Source organism: Bos javanicus, chromosome 25, assembly GCF_032452875.1.
Source record: "Bos javanicus breed banteng chromosome 25, ARS-OSU_banteng_1.0, whole genome shotgun sequence".
Taxonomy (NCBI): Eukaryota; Metazoa; Chordata; class Mammalia; order Artiodactyla; family Bovidae; genus Bos; species Bos javanicus.
In genome coordinates this window covers 34,524,027-34,547,813 of record NC_083892.1, presented here as the reverse complement: position 1 = coordinate 34,547,813, position 23,787 = coordinate 34,524,027, and the positions used below count along the sequence as shown (strand labels likewise).

General features: G+C 57.8%; 3 protein-coding genes across 5 annotated transcripts; 1 reads left to right on the top strand and 2 right to left on the bottom strand.

The window, feature by feature from the left end:
* Nucleotides 1-1,280: 1,280 nt before the first annotated feature.
* ALKBH4 (alkB homolog 4, lysine demethylase) lies at nt 1,281-8,761 on the bottom strand. The gene is made up of 3 exons (XM_061401991.1): nt 8,597-8,761; nt 5,482-5,679; nt 1,281-2,153 (listed from the first exon to the last, which is right to left on the bottom strand). The coding sequence occupies exons 1-3, from the start codon at nt 8,717-8,719 to the stop codon at nt 1,563-1,565; spliced, it is 912 nt and encodes a 303-aa protein (XP_061257975.1). The 5' UTR covers nt 8,720-8,761; the 3' UTR covers nt 1,281-1,562.
* Nucleotides 8,762-8,800: 39 nt separating this feature from the next.
* LRWD1 (leucine rich repeats and WD repeat domain containing 1) lies at nt 8,801-15,192 on the top strand. 3 transcript variants are annotated; one of them, XM_061401988.1, is made up of 15 exons: nt 8,801-9,019; nt 9,518-9,752; nt 9,849-9,965; nt 10,359-10,496; nt 10,715-10,819; nt 11,072-11,194; nt 11,285-11,387; nt 11,551-11,660; nt 11,841-12,048; nt 12,532-12,604; nt 12,695-12,835; nt 14,197-14,288; nt 14,479-14,634; nt 14,716-14,828; nt 14,914-15,192. In XM_061401988.1, exons 1-15 carry the CDS (start codon nt 8,940-8,942, stop codon nt 15,058-15,060), a joined length of 1,941 nt encoding a protein of 646 aa, XP_061257972.1. In that variant the 5' UTR covers nt 8,801-8,939; the 3' UTR covers nt 15,061-15,192. The 3 variants fall into 3 exon arrangements, with proteins under 3 accessions (XP_061257972.1, XP_061257973.1, XP_061257974.1); XM_061401989.1 differs by lacking the exon at nt 12,695-12,835 and having other exon boundaries at nt 8,843-9,019; XM_061401990.1 differs by lacking the exons at nt 8,801-9,019; nt 9,518-9,752 and having other exon boundaries at nt 9,920-10,006.
* A 326-nt stretch (nt 15,193-15,518) lies between these two features.
* On the bottom strand, nt 15,519-19,920 carry POLR2J (RNA polymerase II subunit J). Its single transcript, XM_061401999.1, has 4 exons — nt 19,774-19,920; nt 18,404-18,493; nt 16,430-16,604; nt 15,519-15,717 (listed from the first exon to the last, which is right to left on the bottom strand). Exons 1-4 carry the CDS (start codon nt 19,824-19,826, stop codon nt 15,682-15,684), a joined length of 354 nt encoding a protein of 117 aa, XP_061257983.1. The 5' UTR covers nt 19,827-19,920; the 3' UTR covers nt 15,519-15,681.
* Nucleotides 19,921-23,787: the final 3,867 nt, after the last annotated feature.

Genomic DNA, 23,787 nt, shown 5'->3' with positions numbered 1-23,787 from the left:
CACAGGCGGGTTTTGCACCCATCTCTGCAGGAAGAGCCTAGAGGACACTGCCCGGCCTCAGCTCAAACGGGGCCCTCTGTTGGCGGAGCGCCCTGCAAACTCCATCCAGGGGCCGGGCTGCCCTGAGGCCAGCCTGTCAAGCCCCCAGCGAGCAGACCATCGGGTCTATGTGCCTGTTTGGCAACCTATGTGGCAAGATGGGCTGGAATTCTGGCCACCTTGCCCAAATGCCACCCTGAGGGGTATGAGGGCTAGTGGGGAGTTCATAGTACCTGAGAAGCACCAGTCCCCCACCAGAAGAGGTGTCTGGGAGCCCACTGCCCACCACGGCCAGCCGCTGGGCCCACTCTGTCCTGTTGGGTCTCTGCCAGGGCCACTACGCAGAGAGTGCAGGGTAGCCAGTGGCTCTGCACTCCTGATAGCTCTTGGAAAGTTCCAGAGTGACTGTGAAAACCAGTGCTGTGAATGTCTCCAGGCTGTGATGGGGCACTGGTCCCCCAAGTTTGGCTCCTTGCATGTGGCTGGTGGGCCAGGTATATTGTCATATGAGCAGCAGGAGACCAGGCTGGCCCCCCAGACTGCACGGCCATGCCTTCCACCTCCACAGGCTGCTCCTCACCTGGCCGCGGGGGACAGCCGCCAGTCCAGGTCACCACCTCACAGCACTGGCGCCAGGTAGGAGCCACCCTGTGCTGTCCTGAGCTGCGGAGACTCCTCCACAATTTCTAACATCACTGGGGGTGGGGGGCCCAGGCCCCCAGCAGACTGCCCCATCACCACACCCCACACCCCATGGGGTCAAGCATGACCTGGGCAGAGCCAGCTCAGAAGCTGTCAGCAGTCCTGACGTCTGAAACAATAACCACCTCACATCCTCTACCAATCCACTCTCCAATCCAACACGCTCCCTAAACCAGGGGCCTGGGAACTCCCTGGCGGTCCAGTGGTTAGGACTGGCTTTCACTGCAGTGGCCTAGATTCAACCCTGGGTCGGGAACTAAGATCCTGCAAGCTGCGGGGCATGGCCAAAAGTAAATACGTAAAACAGTAAATAGATGCGGGGCCTGCAGGCTGGGATGTTCTGCAACCTTGTTGTTCAGTGGCTCAGTCGTGTCTGACTCTGTGTCTCCGTGGACTGCAGCACGCCAGGCTCCTCTGTCCCTCGCTATCTCCCAGAGTTTGCTCAAATTCATGTCCATTGAGTTGGTGATGCTACCTAACCTCTAACCTCGGTTACCCTCTAACCTCATTAAGACAGATGGATAAAGAAGAAAACAGCCTGAAGGGGTACCAACCATTTTTAAGCTCAAATTAGGCCACTGCCCTCAACTGTGACAAACAACCCAAACCAGTGGCCAAAAGGACCAACCTGAGCCCCTCACCGTGAAACCATCCCGGGCGGGGCTCGAGCTGCCAGGCGCAACGGTCTGTCCAGCAGTCTCCCCTTAAGACCTAAGAAAGACCCTCGTGCTGGGCGCCCCCTTCGATGCTGGCCACCGGTCCGCTGGGGAGCCAGCGCCTCCACCAGGCCCAGCTGCCAGCTCCCCGTCCCGGGCGGTGGCTCACGTGGTGGGTCTCCCCTGAAAGGAGAGCGCCATTTGCAGGAGTTCCCGCCCCAGTTCCTGCTGCTTCCCTCCGGGGCCGAACTCGGCCGACAGCTCCCGGAAGGTGACGCCCACGCGCCGGGCCCCAATGTGCCGCCGGTGGATGGCGTGCTTCCACTGGTGCCGTGCGCCTCCCCTGAGCACCACCAGGGAGCGGCGGGGCAAGGGGACCGCCACCTCCACCTCCTGGCACAGGACGGACCGGCTGGGGGCCATCGCGCTGTCCGCCAGGGCCTCCGGGAAGCCGGATGGGGCCAGGCAGAGCAGCAGGCTGCCGGGCGCCTCCCGCGACATGGACAGCACGGTGGGGGACAGCAGGTTGAGGCTCACCAGCCGCTCCCCCCACAGCCAGGCGTCGTCCAGGTGCGGGTCGATGGCCGAGCCGCGCTCCGGGGAGTAGTCCAGGTTGCACTGCTCCACGGGCCGGAAGTCCTCCAGGATGGGGTAGAGGCCCATCCGCCGCACCACCTCCCGGCTGAAGCTGGGGAGGCCTCGGAAGCCGGCCCTCTTTAGCTTCTGTTTCCGGAAGTTGACTTTGGGGCCGTAGTCCTGGAGGATGAGGATGAAAAGGAAGTGGGGGATTGGCTGAGTTTACGGAAATGGCATCACACGCCAGGGCGGAAGAATCCAATCACAGAGACCAAGACAATCCACGATGCCTGACTTCGTGGATCTGACATTTTGGCAGAAGGAGACAGACACCAGAGAGATAAATACGAACAGCACACACCAGCTGGCAGCAAACGCCACCGAGAAAAACAGAGCAGGGAAGGGGATGTGGAGTGTCGGAGGACGTCTCCGCCCAGGCACCGCAGGAAGCAGAGCTGGAGACAGGAGGCCCGTGTGTGGGTGGCATGTGTGGGTGGCATCCCCTGGCCGCCGGGGCCAGGAGTCAGGAGCTGTGAAGGAGGAGCGGCCGGGCAGCGCAGGCGGGAGCGCGGGAGGGCGGGCCCGCCCAAGGCAGTGTTACCCAGCTGGTCAACACTGGGCTTCAAGACCACGGAGGAGGAGTTCCCCTAGGACCCAGAAGTGGTTCCATTTCTAGCCTCACTGAAGAGAATGGAAACACAGTCCACACAGAAACCTGTACTCGAATGTTCCCAGCAGCACTACTGACAAAGTCAAACAGTGCGCCTCCCTGCTGGCCCAGTGGCTGCGACTGCGAGCTCCCAATGCAGGGGGCCCGGGTTCCATCCCCGGTCAGGGAACTAGACCCCACATGCCGCAACGAAGTTCATATGCTGCAATTAAGACTCGGTACAGACAAATTTAAAAAGTCAGAAAGTGGAAACAACCCGTGTCCACCAGCCGGTGAATGGTAAACAGAGAGTGGTCTATTCATGCGATGGAATAATGCTGAGTCACAAAAAGCAATGAAGTCCTGATACAGGGTGCAAAGCGATGAACCCGGAGAACATGCTCAGTGAAAGATGCCCGACACAGAGGGTCATACCCCACTTATAGGAATGTCCAGAAGAGGCCAACCCACAGAGACAGACAGCAAGTAAGTGGTTGCTGGGGGTTAAGGAAATGCAAAGTGACTGGCAATGGGTGTGTGTTTGCTCTGGGGTGATGCGAATGTTCCAGAACTAGACAGTGGTGATGGCTGCACAACACTGTGGCTACACTGAAAATGAAAGCACTGAATTATACACTTGAAATGGGGGATCTTATGGTAGGTGGCTTCCATCTAAAAGGAAACACACACACACACACACACACACACACACACAAAAGAGAGGAACCCTGTAGAATACAGCTCAGATCTGAGGGGTGAGAGGGGAGCATGTATCCACACTCCTGCTCCCTGGGGGCCCCTCCAGTGGAGGGTGGCCCCACCTGGTGGTAGAGTCTCCTTCTCTGTTCTGCAGGAGCCAAGGCCAGCTGGCTCCTTCAGGTCACCCCAACTGGTTGGCAGCAGCCGGCAGGAGGGCCACAGGCAGAAAGAAGAGAAGCCGGAGCCTGAGGAATCCCTGGGAGGCTGGGGTGACTGCCATGGGGACAGCAGCAGCGGAGACAAAGGTTGGGCTGGCGGCCAGCACAGGGCCTTCAGGGCACGGGAAGGCCTCTGTGTTCACGCTGACATGGGAGGGCCTGTGGTAGAGCAGCGACTCTGACCAGATGGTGGGATCACTTCCTACTGAGACGGACAGGAGGGGCGGAGGCTGCGCAGGGAGTGTGGAGGCAGGCGGCAGCAGTGGCCGGGGGTGAACATTCTCAGGCTCAGGACATGTTTTGAAAGAGTAAAGAGCTGACAGGAATCACCAGTGAAAGCCAGAGAGGACTGTGGAAAGATCCAGGGTTTCTGGTCTGAGTAGGTGGAAGGTGGAATGCGCCGGCTCAGCTCAGGACTAACAAACAGGAGAAGCTGGGGCTGGAGGTACGAGCACGCAAGCCCTGAATTTTTTGGACCGGGCCTGAGATCAGCTAGGGGCGTCTGGAGAGGGAGGAGAGGCCTGAGAACCAGTCGCTGGGTTTAGGGGTGGGGGTCGGCGATGAGGCAGTTTCAGAGTGAGTTAAGAGGGAGCAGGAGGAGAGGAGCTGAACAGAACAGCTAACTCTCTTGAGAAGTTCTGCTGCAGAGACGAGAGACATGCAGCTTCCTGGGAGGCCAGTGGGAGAGAGCCGACCTAGAGAGAAGGGAGCTGGACAAGGGCTTCTGAGAAGCAGCAACCAGCCCGAAGCTGAAGAGGGGCTCGAAGGGAAGCAGGGCACAGGAGAGAAGGGAACCTCGGTAGATCCGTGTGTTTTCTCTGAGAGGCCCGGTCATCAGTGCAGAGGGGGGAGGGGAGCGAGGACTGGAAGGACAGCAGCAGAGCCGATGACCTGCGGAGTCAGCACAGCTCTGAGCACGAAGGGCCCGGCTCAGGATGGAGAGCCAGAGCCCGAGGCCACCTGGGGGTGGGTGAGCGGAAGGAGCCTGACAAAGTGAGAGGAGAAAGGGTGAGGGACACCCGAGGAAGCGCCTGTGCTAACTGGCTGGGGGGCCAGGGGGACTTGGGGTTTGCGCACAGGCAGGGGACGCAGAAAGGGGGCCAATGGCTGGCTGGAGGGGGCGAGGACTACCGGAGATGAGGAACGGAGGAGACAGGAGTGGACCCAAGGAGAAGGGGGCTGTGATCCCAACAAAGGGAAGCTTCAGGGTTTGGAGGCCAGAGTATCGGTAGGAACAGGCGTGAGGAGATTCACAACTGACCCGGAGAGCTGCCGACAGGGTGGGGGCGTCGGGCAGCACTCCGCAGGGCTTCCCTGCGGGCTCAGTGGTAAAGAATCCGCCTGCTACTGCAGGAGACGCAGGTTTGACCCCTGAACAGGGGGATCCCACATGCCTCGGAGCAACAAAGCCAGAACTGTTGAGCCTAATGCTCTAGAACCCAGGAGGCCAAGTACTGAAGCCCCTAGAGCAACAAGAGAAGCCACGGCAATCAGAAGCCCTCGCACCACAGCAGGGAGTAGCTCCCGCCTGCTGCAGTGAGAGAAGAGCCTGCACAGCAATGAAGACCCAGCACAGCCAAAAACAACTAACTAAATTAAAGGAATTAAAAAAAGAGGCACTCCATGAGAGTCACCAGCACTACGCCAGCTGGGGAGAGGGCAGAGAGCGCTGGGTGGCCGTCTGCTTCTGAGCCCCAACTCGTAGGAAGGTAAACAGGCCGCGCTCTGGACCGTTCCCCAGCACCCCTATTCAGCAGCCCTGCCCTCCCACAGCCCTAGGTCAGCTTGTCCGCTAATGGCTCTGGGCGGTGGCTGCAAAGGCAGGCATGGAAAAGGAGATAAGCACAGGAGCTCCAGGGTCAGGTGCCTGGCAGGGCCCTGCAGCGTGACTGGCCAGAGAGGGCAGGCCTTCCTCCCCCCACCCTGCTCTGGCCCAGCCTACCTGCTTCCTCCGCCCAGACTGTGAGAGCTTCCAGGGGTCGCGGTCCATCAGCTGCACCATCTCGGCTTCTTCCTCTGGGGTCACGAAGTCCTCGATCAGGGTCACGCCCGGGAAGGGGAAGGCCCAGCCTTCAAAGTCAGACTCCTCGGCCCCCACGGCCCAGCCAGTGTCGGGGTAGTAAATGAACCGGTGTGTTTTCTGCAAAAGACAGACAGGGGTGTCAGAGCTTCTGGAGCCGTGGCTCACACCCCACATAGGCCCTGAGAAGCTGCCCCACCCAGTGGTGCACCCTCCCTGGCAGCACTCTGGGGGTCAGCTGGCATCTCCAGCGAAGTGGGACCCCTGCCCAGCCCCCACCTTGCTCAATTTCTCGTCTGTAAAAGGAAAGAGAGTACACAGGAACATTCTTTCATCTTCCACCTTGCAGGTGAGGTGACTGAGGCTCAACAAAGTTAAGGAACTAGCCCAAGGCTGCGCAGCTGGGGAGCAGCCTCCAAGGCCACACTGTTGCTGTGGGCACTGTCTGTTCCTCCCAGGCTAGTGAGGCGTGTGTGAAGGCAGACGGCCCTGATGGGGAGCTGGAGAAATCTGCTCCCCTAAAGCTGAGGCCTAGGGTTGCCCAGGGGGGTAAGTTCACATGCTGGGAGGCCAGAGGGAGAAGCTCTTTCCAGCCACAGTGGGGATGTCGCTGGGGCCTCCCTGACACGGCGGCAGCCATGGGCACTCCCTGAATTTCTCATTGAAAAAGGATAGAAGGCTTCCCAGGTGGCTCAGTGGTAAAGAATCCACCTGGTAAGGCAGGAGACGTGAGTTCAATCACTGATCCCAGAAGATCCCATTCACAGTGGGGCAACTAAGCTGGTGTGCCGCAACTACTGAGCCTGTGCTCTAGAGCCTGGGAGCAGAAACTAGTGACGCCCGCACGCCCTAGGGCCCGTGCTCCGCAACAAGAGAAGCCACGGCAACGAGAAGCCTGTGCACAGCGACTAGAGAGGAGCCCCTGCTCGCCCCAACTAGAGAAAAGCCCACACAGTAGTGAAGACTCAAGAGAGCCAAAAACAAAAAATAAAATTTAAAAAGAAGAGCAGAACTTGCCAGTCACCTAGAGGAGTACCAGACTGACAGCCTCCTGTGGCAGGGCCTCCAGCCAGTGACCCATCACGAGCCCGGCCAATTACCAGGCAGTCTTTGCTCTGGAGCTTCCGGTTGGGTGAGCCAAAACTTCCTCAGATCTGCGCGGGAGTTGGGGGTGCTCCCTGCCTCCTCCCCGTGTATGTTCTAGAGGCACTGCCAGCACCCCCGACTCTGAACCACCGCATCTCCCTCCTGGCACCTCACGCAGGACACACAGAAAGTAAGGACTCCTCCTGTACATTTCACTTGTTCCTCGGGCATCAGGTTGGGAAGGTGCTACCCGCTACAGTGCCTGGAACCTCCACACCCTCGGCCATGGGCAGAGTCCAGACCTCTGGCGAGGTCTGAAAAACTTTTTTTTTTAAGAAAGTAATTATGGTGAAATATATACAACCACATATATTTTATACATAAGACTGATCCTCAACCATATTTTAAGTGCACAGTTCAGTGTTGAGTATATCACACTGTCATGCAACCAATTTCCAGAACTTTCTCATCTAGCAAAAGTCTACCTGTTAACTTAGAGAACGAACTTGCGGTTGCCGGGGCTGGGGGGTAGGGGCTAAGGATGGGGTAGAGGGCTAGTTAGGGAGTTTGGGATGGACAAGTACACACTGTGACATTTAAAACCAATGAGGTCCTCCTGTACAGCACAGGGAACTCTGCTCAATGTTACGTGGCAGCCTGGATAGGAGGGGAGTTTGGGGGAGAATGGACACATGTATATGTATAGCTGAGTCCGTTCTCTGTCCACCTGAAACCATCACAACATTGTTAATCAGCTATACTCCAATATAAAATGTTACAAAAAAGAAAAGAAAGTCTATCCGTTAAACAACACATCCCCTCTCTCCTTTGCTCCAGCCACTGTGCACCCACCACTCGCCTTCCCGTCTCCGTGACTCTGACTACTTTAGACGCTCTACCTGAGTGGAATCATACAGTTTGCATCCTGACTGCCTTATTCCACTCAGCATAACGTTTTCGGGTTCATTCGTGTCGTGGCACGTGCCAGACTTTCCTTTCTCCCTTTTTCAGACTGAATAATAGTCCATTGTATGGACGGGCCGCATTTTGTTCATCCTTTCATCTGTCCATGGATACCTGGGTTGCTTCTGCTTTTTAACTCTTCTGAGTAACTCTGCTATGAACATGGGTATACAGATATCTCTTCAAGACACTGCTTTCAATTCTTTTGGGTCCACATCCAGAAGTGGGATTGCTGGGTCATATGGCAGGTCTACATTTAATTTTCTTAGGAACTGCTACTGTTTTTCACAGGACCTTCTTAACTTCTATCAGAGACACCTTGACGGTTTCTTCACTGGCTTTCCAACCCCTTTTCCTTCTTATCCACTCTTTCTCCTCAGAGGAACTTTCTAAAGTTCACATGTGATTTTACCTTTAAAACCCTCACGAGCTCACCACGGCCCTCAAAAGGAGCCCAGCCTGCCTTCCGTGGTCAGGCCCCACCGGCTTCATCTCCCTCCCCTGACGCATCACCCACCTTCCCCAGGCCTCGGCCCAAACAGTTTCCCAGCTGAAGGCCCTCGCTCTGCTCAAAGGCTCTGCGTCCTTCTTTGTTAATTCGTAGGATTAAGGAATCTCATTTCCGTCCAATGCCTCCTGGGACCCGTTGCCCCGAGTTTCGGCACCCTCTGCTCTCGTCCTGTCGTCTTCCCACGGGCAGGTGAGGTTCCCAGCCCGACCCGGGGCGGAGGAGCAGCGGCTACGTGTGCTATCAGACTACCCCCAAGTTCCATAGGTGGGCCGCGGCCGGACTGCACCGACGTCCCAGCCCCTTCTCCACTCCAAGCCCACTCCTCAAATCCCTCATCTCTTCACCTCGCGACGCCCCCATCTTCAGGGCCGCTGACACGGGCTGATCCGGAACCTGTCTTCAAGGCCAACTTGGGCCTCAGTTTCCCCACACGAAGCATGGAGTTGTGGGCGCGGCGGCCCCTCTCCCACCCCTCACCTGCGAGGGGTGCTGCCAGGGCGGGTCACCTCCGCGCTGCCGCTCGCAGATCAGACAGGTCCTGATGCCCTTGCAACCGCATTCCCGAAGGACCTCGGGAGGCGCCACCGCCGCGGCTGCCATGGCGGCGTCCCGGCGGCCAGGGCGCAGGTGCGGGGCCGCGGGGGCCGCTGGGAGTGGTAGTCCGTGCGCAGGGCGCGAGGTTCGCGGGGACGCTTCCTTCCGGTGGTCGCCGCCGCGGACGGATTCGCGCGGCGCCACCTCCTGGACTGAGGCAAGCGCTGGCGCCAGCATCGGATTCCCGTGCTGCGGTTTGGGCACACGCGGACGGCGCCTTCTCGCCATGGCCCCCCTCTCGACGCGGCTGCTTATCCAACGGGGGCGACCCAAGAGCAATCGGCTGGGGAAGATCCGGAGCTTGGAGTAAGGGCCGAAGCCACACTGTCCCACCGGGGCCTGGGTCGGCGGGCAATCGGAAAAAAGCCTGGGATCCTTTCTCTCTCCCTTCCCGGCCCCGTTATCACCCCGAGTCTTTAAACACTCGGGCGACACGCCGTCCTCTCCTTATGAGATGGGGCGGGGCGGGGGCGGGGGGCGGGTTCTGGAGCAGCGTTGCCCCAGAAGAGGGCCTGGGCTGCTAGGGAGACAGTCTTGTAGAAAGAATATGGAGCAACCTGTTGAGAGACTTACAGGGGAGCTCAGAGAGCCCCCCCTAGAGGATCAGGAAAAAGCCTCTTGGAGGTAGCCAGCTGCCTCAAGTTCTAAAGTAGTTATCAATGGAGGCGATGTTGGGGATCAACTGCACAGGCAACAAGAAATATCAAGAGAAAAGCCATCGGAGGCACCTGGGCTGACGTGGGTATGGGGTGGGAAGTCGGTGGGCCTGCCCCCTGAGCCGGCCCTGTCTACGCCTCTCCCCAGCCTGTCAGGGCTGAATCTGCTCTCAGAGGACTTGGACCACACGCTCCTGGGTCGCTTGAAGCAGCTGCAAGAGCTGGACCTCTCCGACAACCAACTGGAAACGCTGCCCGCCGACCTGGGTCTGCCCCACCTGCACGTCCTCCACTGTGCCAACAACCAGCTGAGCGACGTCACCCACCTCTGCCAGTTCCCGCAGCTCGAGGAGCTCAGCCTGGAGGGCAACCCCTTCTTGACAGTAAGTGGGTGCCTGCAGCAGCCCCAGGCACTCGATGGGCTGGGGCTCAGCCACAGACTGGGCGCAACCCCGAGCCACTCTTCCCTCATCCCCCAGGTCAGTGACAGCCTGAAAGTCACCTTCCTCCTGCCCGAGCTCCGTAAGTTCAACGGCAAGGATGCTTCCACCACTCGCTCTAAGGCAGAGAGCCTGAACCGGGAGCTGACCACCAGGGTGAGGAACGGGGAGGAGTCCCCAGAGCTCGGGAGCCTTGAGTGAGTGGCAGAATGGGGTATCTGGAGGACTCCGAGAGGGGCCACAGCGGCCCTGAGACCCTACCCTGACCCAGGGCTCTGATCTTGGCTGTGGTGCTTGGCCTCTTGTTCTTGTGCAGGCAGGCGATGTTGAGACGCTTTCGTGGTGACACTGCGCTGGGCCAGCTTTTCCCTTCGGGGGCTGTTTCTCCCTGTGGCTCGCTTGGGTTTGTGCAGCCGAGAAGGCTGTGGTTCCTGGAGGCTTCCCAGAGGCGATGAGGGCGACGCCTCTGATCCCTAGAGACAGAGGTGCCACAGAAGGTCCAGGAGAGCTGGGCTGGCCTGAGCCTAAACCTGGTCCCTCTTGTGCCAGGTCGCAACTCACTGGAAGAAGTTCATGGCCGCGCTGAGCCCAGAGGAGCAGGCACAGGCCCAGGCAGACTTTGTGAAGTCGGCTGTCAGGAACGTCCGCTACGGGCCCGTGTCGCTCAGCGAATTCACCCAGTGGCGGGTATGCCCTCACGCTGCTGTGCTGCCCATCGGCCCTCCCAGCTCCCTCCTCCCTGGCTCCCACAGCCTGAGTCGCCCTGGAGGTCGCTGGCCACAAGAGGACGTGGGGAAGGTGGCCTGGGGGCTGGAAAGATGCTTCCCCAGCTCTTACTGGCTGTCTGGGAGGGGCTTGAGGCCCTAGGACTGTGCCCGGCTTCCTGATGGCCTGCTCCCACCCAGGTGCGGATGATCTCTGAGGAGCTGGTGGCCTCTGGTGGAACCCACGCACGTGAGGCAGACATGCCAGAGGGATCCCACAAAGCCACAGCTACCCAGCAGCCCAGGGTGAGTGGGGCTCCCAGGCTCCCTGGGCCTGCCTTGGTTCTTCCTGCCTCAAGAGGCATTAGGGAAGCGGGGGACCTTGAGATATGCCCAGGAGATGGTCTCCTGTGCTTGAGTGGGTTCTCTCTGACCCTGGTACCTCTTGCCTCCCATACCCCAGGAGGGTGAAGTTGAGTCTGTTGAGTTGAGTCTGTGACCAGGCAGATGGGTGCCTGGTCACCATGCCTCAGCCTGCCCCTGCCCTCTCCTCCACAGGCCAGGCCGGTGGCCTTGAGGCGGCCAGGTGATACCCTACTCAGCCTCTCCCCCCAGAAGCGGATGTGCACCTCCCTGTTGGCGCCGGTGGAGGGCAGCCTTGTGGGCTCTGACAGCAGCCAGGTGAGCCCTGCACGGTGGCAGGGAGGCGCAAGGTGGGAGAGAGGGCTGGGGCAGCCGTGACCGCCCTCTGTCCCCACCCCTGTCCTGCAGCTGGAGCCCCTGCACTTCCTGCAGTGCCACAGCAAGAACAACAGCCCCAGCGACCTGAAAACCCAGCTCTGGGCCTGCGCCTTCGAGCCAGCCTGGGATGAGGGTACACCCTTCGGGGGCAGGGGCCCTGGGAATGCCACTTTCAGGGGCTACCTGGGAGGGTGGGGAGCAGGGAGGGACAGAGAGCTTAAAGTGTCATCCAGGTCAGGAGGAGCAACTGCTGTAGACAACTGAAAACATTTTCACCAGACTGAGCTCCCAAACAGGGCAGGCAGGGGCCGCGTCGCAGACTGTGGCCACGTGTGGTGGGGAGGCCGTGTGTGTGATCGACTGCCAGACGGGCATTGTACTACACAAGTACAAGGTGCCTGGTGAGGTGAGTGCCAGCGCCTGGCTCCTGCGGGGTGGTGGCAGAGCCTTGGCTCCTGGGGGCAGAAGTGTGGAGGTCGAGGGGCCAGACTCGGCTGCCTGCTCAGCAGGTGGCCCTTGTCTTTGGCGCTGGACCGCGGTTCCGAGGTGGCTCTGCCCCTCCGTGACTGCTCCCCTCCCCGCCCAGGAGTTCTTCTCCGTGGCCTGGACCGCCCTGACGGTGGTCACACAGACCGGCCACAAGAAGCGCTGGAACGTGCTGGCGGCCGCGGGCCTGCGTGGGCTGGTCCGGCTGCTGCACGTGCAGGCCGGCTTCTGCTGTGGGCTCATCCGGGGCCACAGGAAGGCCATTGCCACCCTCTGCTTCAGCCCCACCCACGAGACCCACCTCTTCAGTAAGACCCTCCTCCCACACCCCCCAGGGCTCCCCCAGTACCCGTGTCCTGCAGCCTGGCACCTCAGGGCTCCTCCCCGGGGCAGGCCTCACACCAGCTGCCAAGGTCAGCTCAGACTGTGGTAGGAAGCACAAGGCTTCAGAGACACCTGACCCGGCTTCAGATTCTGTCTTGTTCCCCCAACCCGCCCTGCAGCCTCGGAGGTTTCTCAGAGCCAGGGCAGTGTCTGCGATCTGGGTGGGTACCCCAGCCCTCTGGATGTGGTGAGGTGATATCTGAGTCGTAGCTGCCTGGTGTGGGGCATGTTAGGTTTGAGCAGGATAAGGACGGGGCCCCAGGAGTCCTGTCTCCAGTTGTGGCCCTCCCTCCCTCCCTGCCTTGGAGGGGCTGGCCTTGGGAGCCTGGTCTCCACCTGGGATGCAGCCTGCAGGAGGCAGCGGGGCCTTCTTAGAGACACCTGTCTCCTTCCCATCCCCTCGCCAGCGGCCTCCTACGACAAGCGCATCATCCTCTGGGACATCGGGACACCCAACCAGGACTACGAATTCCAGGCTAGGTGATGCTGCGAGGCAGGACAGCCCAGGATGGGGGGTGGGCGCACCCGAGTCTGCGGCCTCACGCCCTCCCGCCTCTCACCTGCTGGCAGCCACCTGCTCACACTGGATACCACCTCCACCCCCCTGCGCCTCTGCCCTGTTCCCCCCTGCCCGGACACCTACCTGCTGGCCGGCTGTGAGGGCGGCTGCTGCTGCTGGGACGTGCGGCTGGACCAGCCCCAGAAGAAGAGGTGAGCACGGGCAGGGGATGCCCCGAAAGCCCATCCTCAGAGCCGAGCAGCTGCAGGTCCGAGGGTCTGACCCCAGGCACACCTGTCAGGGGTAGTGCCTGCACTATGCCCCTCGCCCTGGGGAGCCCAGAGGCAGTTTCCAGGGCCCTATTTGCAGAGCTGGGGTGTCTGCACCTCCTGCTCATCTCTCGAGGAAAGACCACTTTCCAGCACCCCAGGCTGTGATCACCTCATCACTGCCCAGGTCCTACCACTCGCCAGCTGTGGGACCTTCCCTTGTCCAGCATGATTTCATCTGCAAAGTGGGGACAATAACTCACACCCCAGGGCTAGTGGAGGGCAAGGGGGATGGTGTCTGTGCTGGGATGAGGCCCCGGGAAGGCCAGGTTGAGGCTTGTGGCTCTTGGACCCTGGGAGAGCTGAGGCAGTGCTCGGGAGGGAAGCCCTGCCCTCGAGGGTCCCAGAGCCTGGTGGAGGAGACAGGCATTAAAATCACACAAGGCGTGATTGACGTCAGCGATGAGTAAGGCGCTCTGAGAGGGGCAGGGAGGCTCAGGGGACTCTGAGGTGACTGGTGGCAGATAGACAGGTCCTCAGGCCTGTGCTCTTCATGGACCCCAAGGGTCAGGTGGGCAGACGGAGGGAGGGTCTTCACACAGAGGGAAGCGCAAAGGGCAGTGGCAGGGCGAGCTGGCTGACCAGGGAGGTCTGGTCAGAGCTTGGGAAACCAGAGGGAAGGCAAAGGCGAGGTGGCTGGGCCAGGGGACACCAGCCCTGCGGTCCCTGGTGAGGTACTGAATTTTAACCTAAGTACAGGGAATAGCCTGGGGAGAATTTGAGGGCAGGTGGCAGGGGAAAACTAGAACGACATCTCAGCACAGACCAACTGCCACCAGGCAGTGGTCCAGACAGGTGTTGGCAGCCCCCTGCCTCCTCCCCCCCAGCCCACCCACGTCTGCCTCCTCCCCAAGTCCTGTGATGTCTTCCCCCATCTCAGACGCGTCTGCCTCTTGGGGTTGGTACTTGGCTGCCTTTCGTGGATCTCAGACTCTGCTGGGAGCTGCTCCAAGCAGTGTGACCCCACGCTCTCAGCTGCCACTCTGCACACTGCCCTCGGGGTCAGAGCAAACCCCTGCCCCTTGGCCAGTGCACTGCTTACCTCACTCAGCCCGAGGCCTGGCTTCCGAGCCCTTCCTGGCCGCGCCCCACCCCACCCCCACCCGCTGGCTCCCCCTTCAGGGCTTGGATGGATCGGGGGTCCTGAGGAAGTGCCCGGCAGGGATCTGAACGAGCGCCCAGCTTTGATGTGTGTCTCTTTCTGCAGCCTTCCGGGCTGACCAGCATCTTCTGCTGCCCCGCAGGGTGTGTGAAGTCGAGTTCGTCTTCTGCGAGGGCTCCAAGGTATCCGGACAGAGAGTGGATGGGCTGGCGTTCGTGAATGAGGATGTTGTGGGTGAGTGAGCCCAGCTCCAGGGGCAGTCTGGCTTCTTGGGACCCCACTGGGCCCTGGCCAGGCCTTCTGGGGTGATTTCTCTGTGGGCGGGGGTTTAGGTCCAAGGGTTTCTGAGGGGGCCCTCAGCACGGACCAGGAAATGTCTGGAGAGGCACCCCCCAACAGGCACAGCTCTTCCTTCTCCCGTCAGCCTCCAAGGGGAGCAGCCTGGGCACCATCTGCCTGTGGAGCTGGAGCCAGACGTGGCAGGGTCGGGGCAGCCAGCCCACAGTGGCTGTGGTAGTCCTGGCTTGGCTGCAGTGGTCGCCCACCATCCTGGCCTACTTCTCCCTCAGCACCTGTCCTGGTGAGTGGCCCACCTTCCTTCCCTGCCCCCGGCTGCCCCCCAAGTTCTGCCCCACCTGAGGCTCCATTTCTGTCCTGACAGACAAGGGGCTTGTGCTCTGCGGGGATGAGCAGGGCAGCGTGTGGATCTATGACGTCAGGCCCCTCCTGGCGCAGCGCTCCCCACCACAGACCGCCCCGCAGGCCCCCACGCAGGTAGGCACGCAGGGGGCTGGTGCTGCCCAGGGGCCCTGCTCAGGAAGCAGAAGCAGCTGTTCAGCCCCCTCTCTCTTCCCCCCAGATCCTTAAGTGGCCCCAGCCCCAGGCAATGGGCCAGACGGTGACCAAGACGATGGTGAACACGGTGGTGGCCAACCCCGCCTTTACCTACCTCACTGCGCTGACTGACTCCAACATTGTCGCCATCTGGAGAAGGGGCGAGCCCTGAGTGCACGGGCCCGCCTCCGTCACAGGGCAGCAGGGACACAACTTAACTTATTCAGCTTTGGGGGTAGTGACGGGATCTTTATGTCTGTGAGTGTTTTTTTTTTTTTTATTAAAACGCTACTTTGTAAGAGAAGCCCGGGGAGAGCTCTCTGTGGGCCCCATCCCCGTGCTGAGTGAGGCCAGCTGGCCAGCCCTGCTGCCAAGGCTTCCAGAGCAGAGACTCCTGGAAGCACATAGGTTTTCGGTTCCCTTCTGCTTGAGATAGCACCTGGCAGCCCCAGGTTCCCAGGGTTTGTTAGAATGAGTTAGCTCCTGCCACCTTCTCAAGACAGAGATCGGGTCTGTGGGCCGGTCCACTCTGAAACAAGGCCCCTAAATGGTGTCGGAACAGGTCCTCTACCTCCACTGAACTGACGGTCCTTTTGCCTTGAGGTCATCTCTGCTCAGCCCACAGCTGGGTCATTTCTGGTCACGCTTTATTAGGAAAATAAAACCAACTCTCTATGTACAGGACACATCGGTGTCTGGGGGGGTGGGGGGGGGAGCTCACTGGACTCTACAAGGAGGCCCATGGCTGGAGGAAGTGCTCTCGTCCACCTGGAGAAGGGCCTGGAGCAGCCAGCTACTCGATGCCTTCCTGCTTGTCTTTGATGGCCACCTGTCGGGGAGCGAGGATGTTGGAGACTCAGCCCCAGCCTCCCTGACCAAGGGCCACCAGGAAACCGCCACTGTGCCCCTCCCCAGAATGCAGCCATGAGCTAACAGAAGCAGCAAGCTGGGGCCCCAAACATTCTGGGTGCTGGGCAGGTGCCCCAGGGACCCTGGAGCCAGCCCACCGACGCCATCATTCCCCCGCAGCCCAGGTCCTGTTGCCCGGGGCAGGAGGGAGTCGGGGGGCAGAGGTGCTTCCTGGTGGCTCCGGAAGCCGTGGCTCTTTCTCACTCTCAATTATGCCTAGACTTTGAAGACCCCTGAGTAAACAAGTGTGGCCACACCCACCGGGGCTTCTTGATGATGGAACCCCCAGGGTACAGTGAGCTGCACCCTGGACAGACGGACCACAGGGGCTGGCACCACCAGGAAGAGGTTTGGAGGGCCAGCCCAGGCCGCGGGCCCCTCACTCCCACAAGACCCAGGGCACCAGGGGAGGTCCCACCCCCGGATGCAGAGCGCAGGTTCCAGGCCTCAGCTCCGTAACCCCTCAGTCCACGCTTGCTGGATGCTGTGGCGGACGTCCCTGCTTGGTCATCACTCCCTTCCCCGCTCCCCCAATAAATCAGAGGCAATCCCCCGGGGGCCATCCTGGGTGAGGGCATACAGGCTGGTGTCTGCGGGGACCGGCCCCCATCCCCCCTACAGCGCCACCTCACCCGGAAGCGCTCTTCCAGCAGGGACAGCTCGCTGATAAGGTCGGTGATGGCGTTGGTGAAGGCCTCCTGGGGGCTGTAGTCCGGCGTGGTCTGCACCCGGATGATGATCTTGTGCTCCAAGGGGTGCGGGACTTTGTAGCCAGCAAACAGCACCTGTGGGTCCTTTAGGAGCTGCCTGAGACATGGACGGGCATGGTGAGGGAGGCAGGTGCTGAGCAGAGTGCACTTGGGGCTCTGGCCCCTTTGTGGCCTTCTAACCAAAGGTCTCCCTGTTGGCTTGTGGCCTGAAAGCACACGCAGCTACTCCTGACCTTTAAGAGTTTGTGTTGCGGTCACACACCCCCACCCCAGCCCCCACAAAAATCTTGAGTTAAACAGACACCTGAAGACGACAGAGCCGGTGGGGACTCCTCCCATACACACACCTACAGGCACGAGGGTCAATGACCCTTCCTAGGGAACAGGGTTTCCTGCCAGCTCTGCCCTCAAGGATGTCAGGGAGCCTGCAAAAGCCCCAAAGAAACCTCCCAAAGCAGGAAAAATCCAGCCAGCGTCCAGTAAACAAACAAACAAAAAGCCCCATTCCCAGCCCCCAAAAAGCATCTGGCAGAGTAAATAAAGGCAGCAGGTAGAGAAGGCCCTAGGCTCTGAGCACTTAATGAAACAGAAATGGAAACCCTCTGGGCAACACGGGCTGGCAGCTGCCGTCCGCACACACGGGGTCCCGCTCCATGAGGTTGTGAAGCCTGTGCCCTGAGCACCGGGAGGCTTCCTCCTGTCAAGTGTGAGGACTCCGCTGGTGGCTCAGCAGTAAAGAATCTGCCTGCCAACGCCAAAGACAAGGATTCGATCCCTGGATCAGGAAGACAACACATGCAACTTAGCAGGTAACTAAGCCCGTGCGCCACAACTATGGAGCCAGTCAGAGCCCAGAGCCGCAACAACCGAGCCCTTGTGCCGCAGCCACTGAAGCCCGGGCTGCCTGTGCTCTGCAACAAGAGAAGCCAGTGCAATGAGAAGCCCTCACACCGCAACTGGAGAGTAGCCTGCGCAGCAATGAAGACCCAGCACAGCCAAAAGTAAATAAAATGCTTGATAAAAAGTGTGCACACCGAGGGAGGGGGGGCCTGGCATAGGAGGGCACACTGGGCTCACACGGGCGGGGGGGCTGCAGCAGGACCCCAGAGACAGCCTGGGTGCACCCCTGGTGTGGTGCTGGGCGGGAGTCATCCAGACAGAAGGTGGGCAACCCCGCCCCCTAACTCACACCAGGAGATAAACAGGCTCCTGCCTGCGGCCTCAAACGTGCACACCTGGGAAAGGTTTGGCTTCACTGACAGCGTTTTCCAGCAGCGAGAGGACAAGTTCCTGGGCCAGAGTGGCAATCCCACCGCTGGCCACCTACTGGGCCAGGACTTACTGGTGCAAATACCAGGCGTCAGGTAACCATCAGGACACCGGATGACCAGAGTCCCTCTCCCACCTGCTTCCCTTATTCTACTGTCAATCTCGTGGCACGTGTATCTTGGAATGCCAGGTGTGACTGACGTCACTATTTGCGACAGGGCGGCCAACCCTGACGGCGTCTCATGAGCACAGAGCCTCAAGTGCGCCTCCTTTTCTGTGGCTCACTGTGCATTTACTTTCTTTAGTCGTATAACTGAGCCAACACAGAGAAATGGCTGCAAGACCAGATATGGGGTCACCGTCATTTGGAAGAAAAGGAACTGGGATCTGTGAATTCCCACAGCCAGCTCCCAGGACTTTCTGGAGCTCAGAGAGCCTCGAGAATGTCTTCTGGAACTTATGCTTGGCCTCTCAAAAAGCCCATCAAACATAACTCCCAGAACTTCACTGGTCATCCCATGGCTGAGACTCCATGCTCCCAATGTAGGAAGCGCAAGACCCGGTGCAGCCAAGTAAATAAATATTTTAAAAAACACAATCCCCAAAAGCCATTGACTCGGAACTTACGATTTAATGATGTTTCCTAGCGTGTGGTCCTCCTTGTTGATGGTGAACAAACAGGCATTGGGTACTTTGGTGTCCTTGTTAATGGTGATCCTAGGAAGAGGCAGAGGCAACAGATTGGGGGCGGGGGGTTTCCTCCCTGGAGTCTAAACCCCGTCCTCCAAGGCAAGCTTAGGCCCTACCTCCTCCTGAGAGCCCTTGCCCATCTCTTCATTCCATACAAACCTCTCTGACTCAGAGAAGCCCAAACCCAGCCACACCTGGAACCGTGGGACCCTCACCTACTCTGAATTATCTCTTCTTCTCAGAGCAGAGCTTCTCAACTTTGGCACCACTGATATTTTAGGCCAGAAAATTTTTTGTAGGGGGATGTCTGGTACACTGTAGGGTATTAGCAGTAGCCCTGGCCTTTACCCACTAGAGACCAGAAAAGTTTGCAGACACTGCCAAAGTCCCCTGGCGGGACAAAGTGGCCCCCCAGGTTGAGAACCACTGCTCTCAGGGGAGACTGAAGTGGCTGGCAAGGGGCTACGGGCTAGACTGCAGAGACTTGCAGTTAAGACCAGGCAGTTAAGAGAAAGAAAAGCCAGAATTTAAGATGGCCTTCTGGAGGGACTTTCCTGGCAGTCCAGTGGTCAAGAGACCCCGCTTCCACTGCAGGGGATGCGGGTTCCATCCCTGGTCGGGAAAGATTCCCCATGCCACCGCAGCGTGGAGAAAAAACAAAACAAAGCAAAAAAAGGGTCTTCTTTGTGCTGAATCCTAAACTAAGCACTTCACATAAATTACCTAATTTAACCTCCCCTAAGAGAAAATCCTGTGATTTAATACACTAAGCCCATTTCTTAGATGAGGAAAGCGGTTCTCAGGCAGATTAAGTCACTTGCCCAAAGACAGAGAGTTGTTAAGTGGGGGATCCCCAGGCAGGCTACGTGAGCACTGGACTGCACTTTCCTTCACCAGCAGACAATGGGGAATCACTGGAGATTTTACACCGGCGAATGAAGATCCGGTGTGAGTCTGACAGCCATCAGACTGTCCTCTGTATGCAGCAAAGAGGATAACGGTGCCGGGTGGAAAGACTTTGGAGCCAGAAACCCTGGGTTCGAATACAGATCGGCTAATTTCTGTGCGCCTGGGGGAGTTACTTAACCTTTCTGAGCCTTGGTTTCCTCGTCTACAAAATGGGGCGGCTCACCACCGCCCAGGACTGTGTTAAGTTTGGCAGACACGGGTGTGGAGCATTCGGCGAGTAGACGCTCGAGCAAAAGTTGCTTCTGTCTCCCGGCAGAAAAGCCCCAGAATCTGAGGGTGCAGACGGTCGAGGGCCCGCAACCCTTCCCCCGTCCCTGACCCAGGCTGGTTCCACTTACTTCTTCTCGCCCTCGAAGAGCAAGAACGACTCGAAGGCGGGAGGGGCGTTCATCCTAGCGTCGCGGCCACCTCCTAAACCCCTGCAGCAGCCACCACCGCCTGCGGAGCCCTACCAAACGACCACTTCCGGGTTAGCGGCTGCTTCCGGATTATGCCGGCAGTGCCAAACCCGTGTGAGGATCGGCCCTTTGCCCCCTGTCGGTCTGGAGGATCCTGCGCAGGCGTGAGAAGCCGCCAGGCGTGCTGGTGGCTCTGCGCATGCGTGAGTTTAGAAGCTCCTCTCCGCTCACCTGCGGGCCCTGGCGCGCCTTGGCGCTCGGTGGGAACGCTGAGGGGCGCTCTTTCAGTTCTCAGACATCCTGTCTAAGCCAAGCGGGAAGCCAGCGGTGTATTTCCCTCTGCTCTCTTTGTCCCTTTATCCCTCTTTGGAAATGTGTCCTTGGAGTACACAGCAACAGGCTCTTGAATGGAGAAGAAAGCCTTGTGGTAGTGGGCAGGTGTGACCCAAAGGGATGGAAGAAACCTCCCCTGGGCTAGACTGTTGTGTATGAAAAAAATCCCGGTGCCCACGCGAAGGGCTACAAGACCCCTGGCCGGTTGTCAACTGACTTTCCAGGTGGGCTTGTAGCCTAGTGACTTTCTTGTTAGGGCAGGGAGGGCTAGGGAGGAAGCAGGTGTAAACAGGTGGGGACAAATAAAAAAAAAATGTCTGCCATTTCAGTAAACAAAGAATGGTTGCCCACTATCTAGTTACCAGCCCCTGACAGTGCGCCCTGAGGGGAGTTCAGGATGGAGAAAAACAGGATGCTGGCCCTACAGAGTTCGGATGCATATCTAGAAATCATTTCAGTGAGCCCACATTCTTGCATTTCCCCAAGAAAAGCACTGAAATCCTTGCGTGTCTGTCTTTTGTGATTCAGTTCAGTCGCTCAATCATGTCCGACTCTCTGTGACCCCATGAATCGTAGCACACCAGGCCTCCCTGTCCATCACCATCTCCTGGAGTTCACTCAAACTCATGTCCATCGGTTCGGTGATGCCATCCAGCCATCTCATCCTCTGTCGTCCCCTTCTCCTCCTGCCCCCAATCCCTCCCAGCATCACAGTCTTTTCCAATGAGTCAACTCTTCGCATGAGGTGGCCAAAGTACTGGAGTTTCAGCTTTACCATCATTCCTTCCAAAGAAATCCCAGGGCTGATCTCCTTCAGAATGGACTGGTTGGATCTCCTTGCAGTCCAAGGGACTCTCAAGAGTCTTCTCCACAGTTCAAAAGCATCAATTCTTTGGCACCCAGCTTTCTTCACAGTCCAACTCTCACATTCATACATGACCACTGGAAAAACCATAGCCTTGACTAGACGGACCTTCGTTGGCAAAGTAATGTCTCTGCTTTTCAATATGCTATCTAGGTTGGTCATAACTTTTCTTCCAAGGAGTAAGTATCTTTTAATTTCATGGCTGCAATCACCATCTGCAGTGATTTTGGAGCCCAAAAAAAATAAAGTCTGACACTGTTTCCACTGCTTCCCTATCTATTTCCCATGAAGTGATGAGACCAGATGCCATGATCTTCGTTTTCTGAATGTTGAGCTTTAAGCCAACTTTTTCACTCTCCTCTTTCACTTTCATCAAGAGGCTTTTTAGTTCCTCTTCACTTTCTGCCATAAGGGTGGTGTCATCTGCATATCTGAGGTTATTGATATTTCTTTCAGCAATCAAAGGAGCGATATTTTGATACTCGACTACATGTGTTGTGTTTTTCAGCAAAAAAAAAAAAAAAAACAAGAAAGCTCCTATATATCCTGGCTCCTATCTTACCTCTTTGGAACAGTTCCTCACAGCGATCTGAAAGGCTGTCTCCCAGGCTATTGTCCTCAGTAGGATCCCCAATAAAATAGAACTCACTCGGGAATTCCATGGCTATCCAGTGGTCAGGACTCAGCACTGTCATGCTGAGGGCCAATTCAATCCCCAGTTGGGGAACTAGGATCCTACAAGCCACGTGGGGCAGAAAAAAAAAAAAAAAACCACATAACTTCCAACTTCTGGGTTGTGTATTTTTGTTTTGAGTCAACATAGCTGTGATAGGAACTCAAAAGGATAAGGGTGTGAGTCGGTTCTGGGTGGTTGATATTTTGCAGACTACAGCTTAGAATAAAAGTCCTACCTGAGCAGTCAAAGCAACAGGGGCCAGGGTCTCAGATTGGCTACTGGAGCTGTAACAGCTCCCTAGATACTTCTTCAGGTCTGGACCACAGCTGTGGAGCCCCCAAGGAAATCTGGAGCTTCCCTCACCACTTCCTGGGAAGGACTATTTCCTACTTGAGCTTGAGACCTGTGGTGTGAAAATGTCATATGCTGGAGGCCCACACCAACCTGACTCTCTGGGCCAAGAGTCTTTTATGTTGTGACTGTTTTTTAAGCCGACAGTTTTACTGGAATACACCATCCCCACTGGTTTCCTCATTGCCTGTGGCTGCTTTTGTGCTACAAGAATAATTGTGACCAAAACCTGCATGCCTGGGCCTTTAGAGGAAAAATCTGGCAATCCCTCATCTTGGGGAATGAACCCATGTTTGACTTTGATATTTATTATTCATTTAGAGCCCAGACACTGAAGTTACTTATTAACTTGTAGGTTTCCATCCCATACAGAACAAAACTTCATCCACCAGTTTTGTATCTAATATTACCATCTTATTCTAACATTTCCCAGCTTTTCAAAATAGTCTGTGAACCAGCTTTGCTCAACACTCGTTTCCTCCTTGAAGTGTAATAAATCTTTGTTACATGTTCATGCTATATTTGTCTGGGTCATTTTTTAACGTATTTGAAAATTATATTTTAACAGGAGTTTCCCAAGAGGAGGTCGGTGGGAATTTGCCCAGATTTCCTATGGGATCGGCCCAGAGGATGAAGAAATGCACATACCACATGAGCTAGGCCCACTCAGGGCTTCCCAGGGTGTCTGCTTTGTACTGAATGCCAGCCCCAGGGCTGCAGGCCTCTGTCTGAGGGCCCAATCAGACTCTCAAGACATCTGGGGGGCGGGTGAATAACAGGCCTGGCAATCCCAGGGAGTGGTACAGAATCCCTGGGCAGGTGAGAGGGTGACCTGCAGGACCGCCTGGACTTGAGGGAAGGAAAGAGTCTCTTCTCTCCTTTTTCCAGGAGGCTTCCAAAAAGAACATAGCATCCTGCGCTGTAGGGAGCTCTGCTCTGATTCTGAGAGGAGAACCTAGACCAGTGGGTACTCATGGGAGAGGTGGCTACAGTGACTACTCCCCCACCAGATTCATTGGAGGAGAAGTTGGCAGTGACCACGCCCACATCAGATCCATTGGAGGAGAGGGTGGCAGTGACCACGCCCACATCAGATCCACTGGAGGAGAGGGTGGCCAGTGTTGCCAGTGGGTGGCTGGCTGTGTGTGTATGCAGTTAAAATCTGCAGTTCTGGGACTTCCCTGGTGGTGCCACGGTTAAGACTCCGAGTTTCCGTGGTTAAGACTCCAAGTTTCCAGTGCAGGGGATGTGGGTTTGATCCCTGGCCAGGGAACTCAGATCTCACATGCCAAGGGTTGTGGTCAAAACCGCCCCCCCCCACCCCCATGGTTCTATTTGTGCAAGCCCCTTATAAGTGCACACCTGTCTTTCCCCTTCACTCCATGCCTTGGGGCTCAGCAGACCCTGGGGTCCATACTGCCTGATCAGGAGGTCCTTGAAACCCACGAAGAGCCAACAGGCAGGAGATGTGTGTGAGACCCTAGGGAAGTAGCCAGAGAAGCAGGAGTTGGTGATGGGGGCAGGGAAGAGCAGGCTGAGGCCCCCTGGCCCTGAGCCCTGGGCCAGGGAGGGAGAGGGGATGCCCAGCCCTGCAAAGAAGCTGGTGAGGCCCACAGGCTGGCAGAATCATGACCAAGAAGAGATGAACATCCAGGGGGTTGAGCTGGTGTAAGCTGTGGGGGAACCACCCATCAAGGCTGTGGCCAGGAGAAAAGTCTGATATGGCCCC

Excerpts from the sequence above, each read along its gene's own strand:
- POLR2J (XM_061401999.1), bottom strand. The coding sequence starts at position 19,826 with ATGAACGCCCCTCCCGCCTTCGAGTCGTTCTTGCTCTTCGAGGGCGAG. Across the intron at positions 18,494-19,773 it reads CTCTTCGAGGGCGAGAAGAA|GATCACCATTAACAAGGACA; the intron begins GTAAGTGGAACC and ends GCCTCTTCCTAG. Across the intron at positions 15,718-16,429 it reads TGCTGGAAGAGCGCTTCCGG|GTGGCCATCAAAGACAAGCA; the intron begins GTGAGGTGGCGC and ends GCTCCCCGACAG.
- LRWD1 (XM_061401988.1), top strand. The coding sequence starts at position 8,940 with ATGGCCCCCCTCTCGACGCGGCTGCTTATCCAACGGGGGCGACCCAAG. Across the intron at positions 11,195-11,284 it reads TGGGCTCTGACAGCAGCCAG|CTGGAGCCCCTGCACTTCCT; the intron begins GTGAGCCCTGCA and ends CCTGTCCTGCAG. Across the intron at positions 14,829-14,913 it reads CCCCGCAGGCCCCCACGCAG|ATCCTTAAGTGGCCCCAGCC; the intron begins GTAGGCACGCAG and ends TCTTCCCCCCAG.
- ALKBH4 (XM_061401991.1), bottom strand. The coding sequence starts at position 8,719 with ATGGCAGCCGCGGCGGTGGCGCCTCCCGAGGTCCTTCGGGAATGCGGT. Across the intron at positions 5,680-8,596 it reads CCTGGCAGCACCCCTCGCAG|AAAACACACCGGTTCATTTA; the intron begins GTGAGGGGTGGG and ends TGTCTTTTGCAG. Across the intron at positions 2,154-5,481 it reads AGTCTGGGCGGAGGAAGCAG|GACTACGGCCCCAAAGTCAA; the intron begins GTAGGCTGGGCC and ends CTCATCCTCCAG.